The 13,191-nt window shown below is 37.1% G+C and overlaps 1 protein-coding gene across 1 annotated transcript; it reads left to right on the plus strand.

Moving 5' to 3' along the window:
- The first annotated feature begins 2,275 nt into the window (after nt 1-2,275).
- LOC145767317 (uncharacterized) lies at nt 2,276-5,560 on the plus strand. The gene is made up of 4 exons (XM_082579114.1): nt 2,276-2,365; nt 3,596-3,760; nt 3,976-4,141; nt 5,385-5,560. Exons 1-4 carry the CDS (start codon nt 2,282-2,284, stop codon nt 5,558-5,560), a joined length of 591 nt encoding a protein of 196 aa, XP_082435240.1. The 5' UTR covers nt 2,276-2,281.
- Nucleotides 5,561-13,191: the final 7,631 nt, after the last annotated feature.

A 13,191-nucleotide genomic window follows, 5' to 3' on the forward strand; every position in this document is an offset into this window, starting at 1 on the left:
ATTTGTTATGTCCACTGAGAATTGCATTTTACAATGGCACGCAATTATATCAGATTATATTGCTTATGTCGAAAATTCGAAATTTTTATTTTTTTGCCAAAAACTGAATAACTTTATTGTTACACTATGTAAATCAAATCTGTTTTTTTGTATTGGTAAGCATAAAGTGTGAGGATATTCAAAAAAAGGTTCAGGTTGGTTAGTCTTGTAGTTTTTTAAATATTTGTAATTTTGTCACAAAAATCAGGATGGGGTAAAGTGTGCAATGCTAGTTGAAGTACTGTATGTTGGAGCAGTTGCTCAACTTACCCCAAAAGAAATAGCCTTAGCTTATTTAATGTTTGAACTGTTGAATTTGTGTCTTTTTAGGTTCGTATTGGATAAAAAAACAGTGTTGTGTTGTGAAGCATAATGCCTCGCAATTATACAAACAAACTGACAGGGGAATGCTTCAACTTAATCGAATTGCTCAACTTACCCCAGGTCATTGCTCAATTTACCCCATACAATTCATGCCGGGGTAAGTTGAGCAACTCGCGAATAAGTATCAATATAAAAAAATATAAAAATCGCAAGGTGGTAAAACTCAATCTAAAATGTAGCTGATTCATTAGTGCTTTAAGTTCACCCAAATAAAATTTTCCAAAACAAACCGTTCTTTTGTAAAAGCGACTTAAGCAAAAAGATGCTCATCTTACCCCACCCTCCCCTACTCACCAATGTGAACTGACATCTTCGTGGGAGGGTGGCACCAAGGAAGAGAAACCAAAAATCAAATTATCAATCAGAATAGCCTACTAGTCACCCTCCATAAGTTGCCAAGAGTTTTGCCAATTTAAAAGTTAAATGAAAAGATCAAAATGATGCTTCTCTCTTGGAAACTTTCGGTGTCATCTCAGGAAATATCGACAATCTGCTGGAGTGGTAAAAATATAGATCTATAGCTTTAGTTAGAGTCTCAAATAAAGACCATTTGAATGTGTTCAAATTGAATGATCATTTTTTTCTTACATGAAAGTAGGCTATATCGCGAAGCAAAATAATTTGTGATAGCGTCTGACTTTAACTTTGAAAACGATTCTAGTTATAAGAAACCTGTAATATTAAAGTGTCGTTGGTACTAAGTCAGAGCATCTTTCAACAGAAATGGCTTTCCGCTTTTTTCTGTTGTTACTTTAGCTTGCACAAGTGAGGCTTTTACGCTCTTGCAGTCATGCCAAAACCAATTAGGGTAAACCATGTTTCAAGCACGTTCGCCACTTACGTGAAGGTCTTCCTACTACACCTTAGTTCTGAGTACAAAAACAGACGGCGAGAACTTTTTCATTTCCACTTGAGTAATTATGTACCAAATGTCTCTTCGTATTTGTCTACTACACCATTTTCATTGATTAATCAGCAGCACAAGAAATATAATTATTTGTCAGCTATATTTAGCTCGGCTCAAGAAACTTTGTAACTTTTGCAGTTAATTCAATTAGATTAAAAAAAGTGTTGACATTTTGAACAGAGTACAGACATTAGGCTAGTTGGTTTGGTTGTATTAGTGTTGTGAAAATACATTGCAACTATTGCCAAACAAATATACCAACAAAAGAAGTAGGCTAGTGGAACTTCTAAAAACATAATTGGCAAAACAGACATTTTGAATTCAACCCAAAGAAACTGGCAATCCCAGTTGGTTAGATTATTCACAGAACGAGCACAATCAATTACTTTTTCATTATTTTAAGAACAAATTAAAATCGTAATTCTTTTCTGGAATTATGTTGCAGAAAGCAGTTTGAGCCAAGAAACAAAAAACTAGCAAAAGTGTAACTGCAGATACTAATATCTTACTCAAAGTCTGCACAGTCATGTCGTGACATGTCTATTGCACAGATTGGCTGGTTGCTTTAAATTAAGGTACGCCATTAAGTGTATGAAATGAGCTCAAATCTGTCAAAAGTCTCCTTACAAAGTTGTAATAGGATGGCAAGATGCCAATGATTCTACAAACCACATTATAAAGGTACTAACGTGTCATTGTGTTTCACGATTGGAAAGACCAATAATAATGATAAAACAGTTGCGGCTGTATTGTTGTCTAATTTAAATATTAATATTCTAAGCTTCGGTGGTCGTGAGGAAACACGTTTAAAAAACCTTTTTTTTTTTCTTGCATGCAATAAGTAGCCCAACTCTTTAAAGTGTCATGTTAACATGATGTAAGACTGTGCTGTATGGACATCTTCAACTGGAAAGTGAATTAAAACTGAAACAATCAACAACTTACGATAACATGGATACGAAGATTTTCATAGAACTTTCACTGTTTGTTCTTGCACTACGCATAGGAAACCAAGCAAGTGTGGAGGGAAGAATTGTGAGTTGTTTTTTTTGCATAACTTTAGCAACATAGAAAAAGGCATATAGTAAGATTTTGCAGGCTATAATTTTTTATTTAAAATTTATTTTTTTTACTTTCCATAGATATGTTGTAGGTTATTCTATAGTTTATATTGAAAAAATGGCTGAATAAAAATTTAAATAGAGAAAAACAGTAAAAGAACGTTAAATAGGAAATATTCGAGAAAAACCACGTGGTTGCAGAAAAAGAAAATTGTCTCCTTGTAGCACTGCAGAAAACAACTTTTTATCTCATGATTTAGCCATAGAGAGCTTGTCAGCGTGTTTAACCTTAATGTCATCGCAAGCCTTTTCGCAGCGCAGAAATCACTACAAAGAGTGAACGACTTAATTACAGTACATCAGTGTTGAAACTCGTTCATTTGCAGTGTGAGAGCTAATGCAAACTGACGACACCAACTGAGACAGTTTTATCATCTTTATCATAAAAAAGTGTAAAACTAAAACTCCCACAAGCTGATTTCTTGCAGTAGATGAAATTAACCAGTTGCAGTAGGCTAGTTTATAAAGATTTTGCTGTCGTAAGAGAGGCTTTCTCTACATTTTATTCCAACCTATAATAAAGAAAACCGTTTGAACGGTGGCACAAGCGTTACAACAAGTAAATTGTACAAGTCGCTGAAAGCGTTTGATCTTACTTGTTTGGTTGCATTTTCATTCCGGAAAGTGAACGTACAGCAGGCTTATCGCCCTTGACCGCTGAGAACCCAGAATCAAGGTTAGGAGACCTAAGATTGATCTTTGAATGCTGAGGATGCGCATTGTCATAGTGCACGAAATGTCATTGAAGGAATGAATTAACCTGTTCGTCCTTGCTTTTACTTTCACTTTTATCAGATGAACGTTGCAATTAGTGTTAGAAACGAGGTTGTACTTTATTCCTGAAAATATATTTAAATAGTAGCCTACTCTTTAGTAGTAGGCTACAACCACTTTATAACAAAGAGTTTGAACGAAAAGAAGATTGAGAGATCACTCGATGTCATCTTGGCAACACTCTCTCAAATGAAGTGTTTCAACATGGACACTAGTTCCTGCTTAACATGTTAGAAACAAACACATTACCAACATATTTCTGTCTGTTCCATTAAAATTATCAAATCATAACTTTTACTAACATTGCATTGTACTGTATAATAACAACATTACAAAATTTCTTTGCTAAAAGTTATTTTAAATGTTTCAGGTGGCATCAGACCTCATAGAAAGTCTCCATCTTGTGTCAAAAGGACCACGTCGACCCTACGTGTCTGGTGTCAGTGGTTTTGGAAATTGGACAAGCAATCTACCTGAAATGTTCTTTCCTGGCTCCGTAAGAAGACAAGGAGCAGTATCATACACGCTGCTCATGGTGAATACATTGATTTAAGTTCAAGCATAGACAAACTATTAGATTACAACAACCAACAATTAGCTTCCAAACGTTTTTTGGTGATCACTTCTAAAATTAATTTAAAACAGCAATTTTTTTTATCTGAAATGATGAGAAAAATAAAATCAACTTTTTCGAGTTTTGAACGACCAATTTTGAAGTGCACGTGTGACCGGTGGTATTTGCTTCTACAGGCAGGTTGTAAAGCTCGCTTCAGTAAATATCCTGGAGAACTAACAATCACTCATGTCCGTGGCAGCCCTGTTCACGTGTATCTGCTCAACCCTGAAAGCAGAAAATACACGAAAATTGCACTTGGAGCGAAAGAAAAAGATTGTTTTGTAGTGAATGTACCACCAGGTCAGTAATAAGACGCTGTACATCATATAGACGTCATAATTTTTTAAAACGGAAAAATAAAAATGAAAAATAAAAATGGAAATTTCTGGTAAGTTAACGGTGCTGGTCATGCTTTTCCTTATCAAGACTGAAGTGCTTTGTTCAAACTATGTTTTATTTTATTTTTCATCAATCATTATTAAACTTGCATTTTAATTATTTAATGTGTATCCTTACAAACCAGATCAATACAAAAACATTGTACACATTAAGCTATAACCTGCATGTGCTTGTGCAAGTGTACTTGTAATCCATCTTGCATCAATAACATACAGGTCCGGATTTAGGGGGGGGGGGCAGAGGGTGCAGGTGCCCCGGGCCCTCCGACTTTTGAAGCCCCCACCTACGTGGAAAAATGTGATTTTGTGTTTTTCTTTTTTCTTTCTTTCTTTCAGCCTTTGAAGTTTCTACAAAATGCTGTGCACTGCAGTGCTGGATTAATGCTACTGTACACGTAGAGGTCGTTTTTGCACGAGGGCACCCCAATCTAAAAGTGCCCCGGGCCCCACATCAGCTAAATCCTGCCCCGATAACATACAACCCTGAATAGACGTTTCACTTACCGTGATAATACATGTTTGCATAACAGAACACGACAAACGGGATATAGCATCGCAAACAATTTTCTTGCAGGCACTTGTATAGATTACAGATTTAACGTGATTGCATCACGCTTTTACATCACCGTTTGTCACGATCCATTTACTGATGTCAGAAAATAACTGCAAATATTGCAATATTGAGTGGAACAATGGTGACCATTAGTGGGAACCAAACGGTTGCTGTAGTGGAATGGAGGAGGGGCAACAACTGTCATCTAACAATCTTTCTCTCAAAACTAATGTTTTCAAACTAACACACTAGTTCTTGGCCCTTTTTGTAAACCATTAAAGCATTTGCCTCTCAAAAAAGGTGTTTTTGTCTACCTAAAATTATTATTTATATGGAACTACTATACTTAAGTTACTGATTTGTAAAGTTTATAAAGGATCTTCGGTAAACCACCTTTAAATGGAAACGAGTTGCTTCGAAATAAAATTATAAGATTCTCAATACATAGGCCTAATGATGTAGCTAAATGTCGCTGGAACTTGTACCCAAACGATTACAAAGTATTTGAAGCAAAAAGTCTACGTAGGTCTAACCATGGCCGGTCTACCTGTACTTAACTTCATTTTACTTTAAGTACTCTTGCTGATTTCAGGCGTTTATGTTGCTTTGGAGCTGAAGCATTTGGATAGGCCTCGTCAATTCGCATTACTTTCCCTGCTCATACTACCCCAGTTTGAAGAAATTGACATGGAAGCAACCAACCAGAATGAACTGTACACAATGTTTCCTCAACAAGCTTCGGTGATACATCGCTTGACCACAAAATGAAAAGCTTGTTTATCTGTAATTTATTTTCACTGTTAATAATAATAATATTTTGTGTTTCTATATAGCGCTGTATGTATTGCAGAATGCGTTGCTGCTCAGCGCTTTACAAAGCAGACAGTGTCAGTGCAGCAGTAGGCTATAAATAGAGGTGCAACCAAGTAGGGCTACATTATTATCCTGAATGCATTCCGTTGCTGAGTACCAATCAGGAATAAGATTCAGTACCACTTTTCAAGAATTCTTTGGTGTAACTGCTTATTGAACCCATGCCTACCGATTCAGAGGCGAACATAGGCCTACTACCACTAACCATAAAGACAAGGAATTACTGTAGGTGTTGAAAAGATTGATAGGAGAGTTTGTCAAAAAAGTTATATTGGGTCACATCACCTCAAAATTGTTATTTCCTTTATAACTTATAAATTCTCCATTCCTAACCTATTTAACTTCGTATGCTTAAAGACACGTGTCACTTCAGATTACAAACTATGTCGTATCAACGTGATGCAACATCGAAAAGAATATACTTACATTATATCCTGACAAGAAAACAAATAAAACCGTTATGTTAAGAGAAAAAAAGTAAAACATACTGTAGGCTGCATTATTTCAAATAATAAAATTAATCAAAAGATGTTCGAGCAGTTACTTTCTACACTGAACAACATAAAACTGTCAAGCAATTAAACAAAAGGCCGAAGCATTTGAGACAAACGAAATACTTGATAGGAAACTCATTTGTTTTTACTTATATCGTACTGCAGTATATTTGCTCTGAGGATGCGCATTGTCATGGTGCGAAAAACGTCAGTGAAGCAATAAATCAACTTGTATGTTTCTCCATTACTTTTGCATTCATCAGATGAACGTTGCGACTACTGCTAGAAACTACATTTTTATGATTAACGTTTACAATTTTGTATTGTTCATGCCAGTAAAAAGGGAACACATGAGTGTTTGAGCGTTAAAAAACTATAAAAAAAAACGAAAACGAGTTTGCTGCTAAACTGTCACACAGTAGGCTAGGCTAGGCACAGTAGGCTAGGCTAGGCTTCACTGACGTTTAGCCTAGCGGCCCGCTAGGCTACTACAATACTGTAGTAATCAAAATGAAAGAAGTCATGTTGTGAAAGTGAAGTATGAGCAGTGCGTTTATTCTATTTTCACTCGCAATGCTTGATCTCATGATTTCGACCACTGTTATTCATACATTTTTGGCTTGATGAAGAAACAGGAACTGAGGTCAAGTAGCGTATAGTTGTGTATGAACGATGCCAAGTAGAACGTTTGCTAGAATCTGTTTCAAACGTAAAAATAAGATGCTGTAATTTAACAGCTGTGTGTTGGCATGCCAAGTGCTGTATTATGTGGCTTATTTTATATGCAATGCTTCTGAATGCAAGCACTTTTACAGTGATGTACGCGTATACAGAAAATATTGACGCCGTCAGCGTAAACGCAAACGTTCGAAAAACTATACGCCGTACGCGTCAACGTAACTTGTAAAAAAGGTTGGCGGCGTCAGCATCAGCGCATGCACTAGCGTAAACTCATTCAGTTTACTAGGTGCCAAACATTCACACGGTATAAACCACTCGAAACAAACAAGTTTTATTTTCAATTTCCACGAAGAAACACAAGCATCTGAAAGTGTTCATTTGATATTTTGCTGCGTTTTGGTTTTAATACGTCTTTGCCCATTGAAAACATTCTTTCAACTGCAAAATTAAAATGCAAACAACAGCTAAGACATTAAAAAGTATACGTTGACGCTATACGATAAAAAAAACACGAAACCTTGACGGCGTAGCCTCTAGCGACAGATATCTAAAAAAATGTGGCCGCAAGCGTTAGCGTAAACAAAAAGTCTACGCCGCAAGTCTACGGCGTAGAATTTGAAGCGTATACGTACAATCGTACATCTCTGCATTTTTATCATCAATATTGTAGGTTGGGTTTAGGTCTAACTTATAGCAGTAGTTCCCAACCTTTTTGTTGTCACGGACCCCTTTAGACAAATTATTAATTCTGCGGTTCCCTACCTAAATTTTGGCTGAAACTCTATTAACATACTATTGACTATTGTAATAATTATGCTACTCAACTACTGTACTGTGTCATATTGCATTGCTGCTATGACTCCTGCGGCAAATATCAGGTTAAACAGTTTGCTCAAATAAGAAAATGAATGAATTGGTCAAGAAATGTCAGCAGTACTTGAATATTAAGGTGACCCAAAGTGCCATGCCGAAACTTTTTCACCGTAAGCAAATTTAATGAGAGAAATGAAAGTAAAAAGATCGCTTTTCTTTTTTTTTCTACAACATTCATCAAGGTAATCACGGACCCCCAAGAGGTCCGCGGACTCCAGGTTGGGAACCACTGATATAGGGTAGGCAGAAATGGTGTTACCTTGAAATAGGAAAGTAACTGCTAAAACGAGTTAGGTTAGCTTATTGGTAAACCATGGTTAATTATATTCTGTTGTGAATTGCTCTAAAACTTGCCTGAGTTCACTTGTATTCGTTGATTGACACGTTTGTTTCACTCGTTCTGTATTATGCCTGTGTTCCTTGTTGTTCCTGTGTTCCTTGTTGTTTTCACTCACTCTGCGTTGACCAGCTCAGTGGCCGAGTGGTTTCGCCTTCAGCTCTGGTGCTGGTAGATCTGAGATCGATTCCAGGTCGGGTCAAACCGAAGACTTTAAAAACGGTACCGATTGTGTTCTATCCTGCATAGCGCAGTGAGAATGAGTCGGGTAATAATGTGATAACATCGTAAACCTGATATAAAATTAAAAATGAGCCCTGTCGCTAAAAGACCTCAGCTGTTGTAGAGCGACAATAAATAAAACCATAACATTATTATTATCACTCTGCGTTGACTAATCAGTTCGTTACAAACCCGGTCGATCAGTTGTACAAGTGTTTAGTTGCCAGTCAGATGCCTAATTCTATTCTCAGTTATGTGCTTTATTTTCAGTAATTCTTTGTGTTTTTAGATGCTTCACTTCTAAGTTAATTAAAGCTTTCAGTAAAAAAAAAGTTTTACCACATATTCTATTCATAACAGCCAGGGGTCTCAAATCACCAGGTCGCTATGGGTTTTTTGAACTTAAGCCGCCATAGCAGAGAAGCTTATTCGGGAAATATAATTGATTTCTCTTGGCATCTTTGCATAACATTATTTACTTTGGCGTTGCCGCATTGTAGGTAGCCTACAGATCCGATCCAGTTGTGTTCACAGAAGCGTTGCAAGCTTCCACTCTACAAGGCACAAATTCTACAAGGCTTCCAGTCTACAAGGCAGCTTTTTCTTGGAGCAAACAGCAAAAAAAAGTTGCGAGCAGCACTGCAGCAGTAAATTTAATGGTCACTTCGTCAGGTGCACTTTCCCCAAAAACTGAAAATCATTATACAATTTTCCCGGTTTTGTAAACGGTTTCTTTCTTACTACGCTTGCTTGTACAATCACATTACGTTTACCTGAAGTAGTTAGCTCAGTGGTTACGCGCCCGACTCAAGATCACGCGGCGCTGGTTCGACTCATGGGGTGTGCGCTTCAGCAACGCATTTCAGGTCTGCTCTCCATTCAGCTGCACCTGGTGAATAGAATAATTTCCCACCAACAACACTTCAACAATCGGAGAACTTCACTCTGCCGATCTCGGTAACCGGCCCTACGTCAAGAGCCTCTACAAGTATGCGAAACTACCAGCCAGGAATAACCAATCAAGGCTTTGTCAGTCCAAGGATGAAGATTCAAAAACCAACCAACCAAGTAGCCATCGACTAAGGCGTGTTTTAAATCATCAGCAACGGAGCTAAGTGGTATTAATTTGGTCATATGCCACAAACAACGCAATATTCTGAAGGTTGCTTTATTGCATCAGATCAACAATTAAATGAACTTATTCCAAGGGCGATAAGAGATAAAATATACCTTCTATATTAATATTAGGCCTATAACTATACAGAGTCTTACAGACAGATGAATTGTCGACATTTTACTGCTTTAGAAATGTCACTCTTCCTTAGAAACTCTGCTTTGTCGGAACTGTGGTACCTTAAGTTTTCTTTGTTTTCAAATTTGTTTCTATCAACGTCTCCTGGAAGCTGGAATCAATCGATTCTTAAAAGTTGTCTGTTTTTCCAGCAAAGCTATCGTATTTTGACAATCTTGCTTAGCCAACGGAATGCCAGCATTCTCACGTGCTCAATCTCAGTGTCGTAGACATGACTCAGCGTTTATCGGTTGAATGAACAGTGAACAAAGTTCAAACTGGTCTTGGCAGTACAAGCGTAAGCTTTGCATTTCGTTCGCGGCAACTTAGTTCCCGGAAACGTACATTTCTAGTAGACAAGTAGAGCAACGCAGCAGTTCAGCAAGTGAGCAGGCAAAGTTTGGTCTCAGCAGCGAATGCCATAAATCTTAGAAGTCTGCGCACATCAAAGTTTCGTATATTAAGTATGTTATGAGTTGAAGTGTAGGATATTGTATTGTAAAAGTGCTTCTAGATAAAGCAGCACATTCGTTGACCAGTTTCGTATCGAATTGCGTTTCATACTTAAAATTTGTTGTCGATGGCATCAGGAACGCAAACCTGAGTGAGCTAAAAAAAATATATATATATAATGATATTGGTTAGTGGCTACAGTAAAATTAAGGTTTGCATAAATGTTTCGAGTGGGTTTCTTTTAGCTTTATTTGCTCCACCTAGTAGAAACGCAACTCACAAATCTTAGTATGATCCCTACTACCAAACGTAGGCTACTTCGAGCCACCAAAACTGCTACCTCATCAGTGAAATAACAGAACCAGAGTTTGTTGCCCAGCCAGTGTTTCTAGTGTTTTTGACAAATTGACAATGAAATCGTTTCATCTTCCATATTTAGAGTTGTATCATCTCGCTGATATGTAAGTAGCTTAACAGCCTTAACCAGAAAAGTCGGTCTGTTTTAGATGGAATTAACGTCTGCAGCCGTTACAAAGTAGCCTACAGAGAAGCTCCCCAGCAACGGAAAGTTTTTAAACACGGCAATAACTGTGCACCGCTCCAATAAACCGCTAACGCCACTCACTGAGCCAGGGGTGCCAAACGTTTTTTGAAATTAAATCTACTTTTTAAGTGCCACACAGGTTGTTGTTAATCATCAACATGAGAAATAGTCGTTATTTGACATGTCTGCGTATACTTATTGAGACGTTTACGATCAGATCACGTCCTTCTCTTTAGCAATACTAAAACCAGTACTGATACAGATTATATTGTACAGGAAAACTTGTTACGGTAGTCATATGCTGTTCAAACGAATAACAACATGTTGACCGTCCAGCTTTACCAAAAACTACGAGTAAAATCAACACTACAGCAGTGGATATGTGCAATGGAACGAAACTTAATTTTTTCTGCCCAAGTGAAAGACCTGAAATGAGGAAACTAGGTTCTCCTGGTTAGGAGTATAGAGCTGGTTGCAAGGCGCAGCCAGGCTGCAAGATGGTCATCAGTCATTGTTGAACTGGACAGGATGATATTTATAATATTAATATTAAAAGTTAATAATATTAAAAGCAAATTGTCACTGTATACATCTTGTGATAGTTTAGCTCAATTTGCACCAGTAGAACATCTCCTATTATTTAATTACAAGCTATGTTACTGCCGACAGCAGCATGTAGCAATAAGAAAAGTTCAAAGCAAATAATTTTGTCGAAATGAAACGACAAGTTTCACATACAAGACAGTCCGAAACAAAAGCTCTTCATTACAATTGAAATTTGTAACAATAATCAGATTGAAAAATTTAGATGGCACAAAATTTTGTTTTAAATTCTTACATTGGGTAACATTTTAAGGGGGAAACAAGATAACCGAGAAATCGAGAGCTACAACAGAGAGTTTTGCTTTGCCTTCCAAAACTCAGTCCAAGATTCATGATGTAGGCTATATGATATTGTTTTCGTACATTGGAAACGTACGAAAACAAACGTTTGTTTGCTGTTGGTTCAGCTGTTGGCTCAACATTTATCAACTTTCTTGAGTCAATGGATCACTAAGCCTATTACTGAATAGTAGCCTATAGGCCTAGACTCTCAGAAACCAAAGGCCTCAAAAGAAAAAAATTCAAGCCAGCGTTTAATTTACAGCCATCGTAAACAGTGTGCCTGAACAACATATAATCGGCCCGAAGAACACATATGTCGGCCGTAACAAACATTTTAGTATCGGCAAATCTTTTTGAGATAAGTTACATGAATTAATTTGATAACATATGGTATATAGTACCGTAGTATAGACCTACAAACGGTGGTTGTAATTGTTTTCTGTCGTTTCCTGTCATTGGTAAAGCTATCAACTGAAATGTGTATGCAGCTATGCATTTACGAAAATTTTCAATTGACAGGTTTATGCATACTGCTGTCCATAAAATGCGCTTAAACTCTTCTCAGTTAAATGTAACTACAGGTTTGTGCTAAAGTTTAATCAGACATTTAAAGCAGGTCATTTCACCACTTTTTAAACAAATATGTTTTACGCAAGATTAAAAAAGAAAGGACCAGTTGTTGTATTTAGAATTCAGAAGTCCTCAACCTGGGTAACCATGCACCCCTAAGGGAAAATTAACTAGGGGTGCACAGGATTTTTCTTTTAGCAGTCATAAAATATGGAAACAGATCTACTCTAAAGTAGCTTAGAGCATCAGCATCAGCCAAGAGCAGTTAGCTACCGGTACTCTAAAGTAGCGTAGTAGTGGTGGCGGATCCAAAAAGCCTTTAGAGGAGACGCTCGCTGTAACCCAGCTTCAGTCGCCTTCACATGCAATGTATTTTTCTAAAAAGGACATGCGCCCATGTTAACAGTTTTAACCAGATCCTACAAAAACCCATAGACTAGTTTTCTCAATAAGATTCTTTTTATAACAGTAAAATTCGATTTACGTTGTGATTATCTAATATCATATCTAACTTTAAAAAAAATGAATCTTATTTTTATGTGAGTTAGCCTATACTTCACGTCAAAAGTAGGCTACAGGTTTGTATGGCTTGAAACGTTGTTAGCTATAGTTGCTCAGCCAAAATTCTCTGCTACTGTAGATCTGCAATAAAGCTGTTTTTAGGAGCAGCGGCGTCTGCAAAAGAGCAATAGAAGAGACTTTCCTTCCAAAACCAACTTTAGTTCGGTTGTTTTTATTTCTGACCATCACAGCAAAAACAATGCACGTTAACATAGCAGAGGTCTAGAAAAGGGTAGAAGCGACAAAAAGCGAACGTTAAAACGTGCTGGCGACCGAAATAAGTTACAAAGTTTCAAAACACGGCACGGTCGCAACAACTTTTGTTTGCTTGATATTTTAAGCTTTTTATCAAAACGATGCAAGGTGCTGAAGACTTTGTCAGTTTTCATTCAAAGAAAACGGAATTTTTTCTCAAAAAAAAGAATTGCACGATTTTTGAAGTGGTATGAATTTATCTTTAAAGTTTTTTATTTTGTTTTCCACTTTATCCACTGATCAACGTGATTGATGGATGCACTCCTGCTTGCGATGGCTGTAAATTAAATGCTGGCTTGATTTTTTTTCTTTTGAGGCCTTTGGTTTCTGAGAGTCTAGGGCCTAGGCCTTTACAATTCA

Source organism: Aplidium turbinatum, chromosome 1 (assembly GCF_918807975.1).
Source record: "Aplidium turbinatum chromosome 1, kaAplTurb1.1, whole genome shotgun sequence".
Classification (NCBI taxonomy): domain Eukaryota; kingdom Metazoa; phylum Chordata; class Ascidiacea; order Aplousobranchia; family Polyclinidae; genus Aplidium; species Aplidium turbinatum.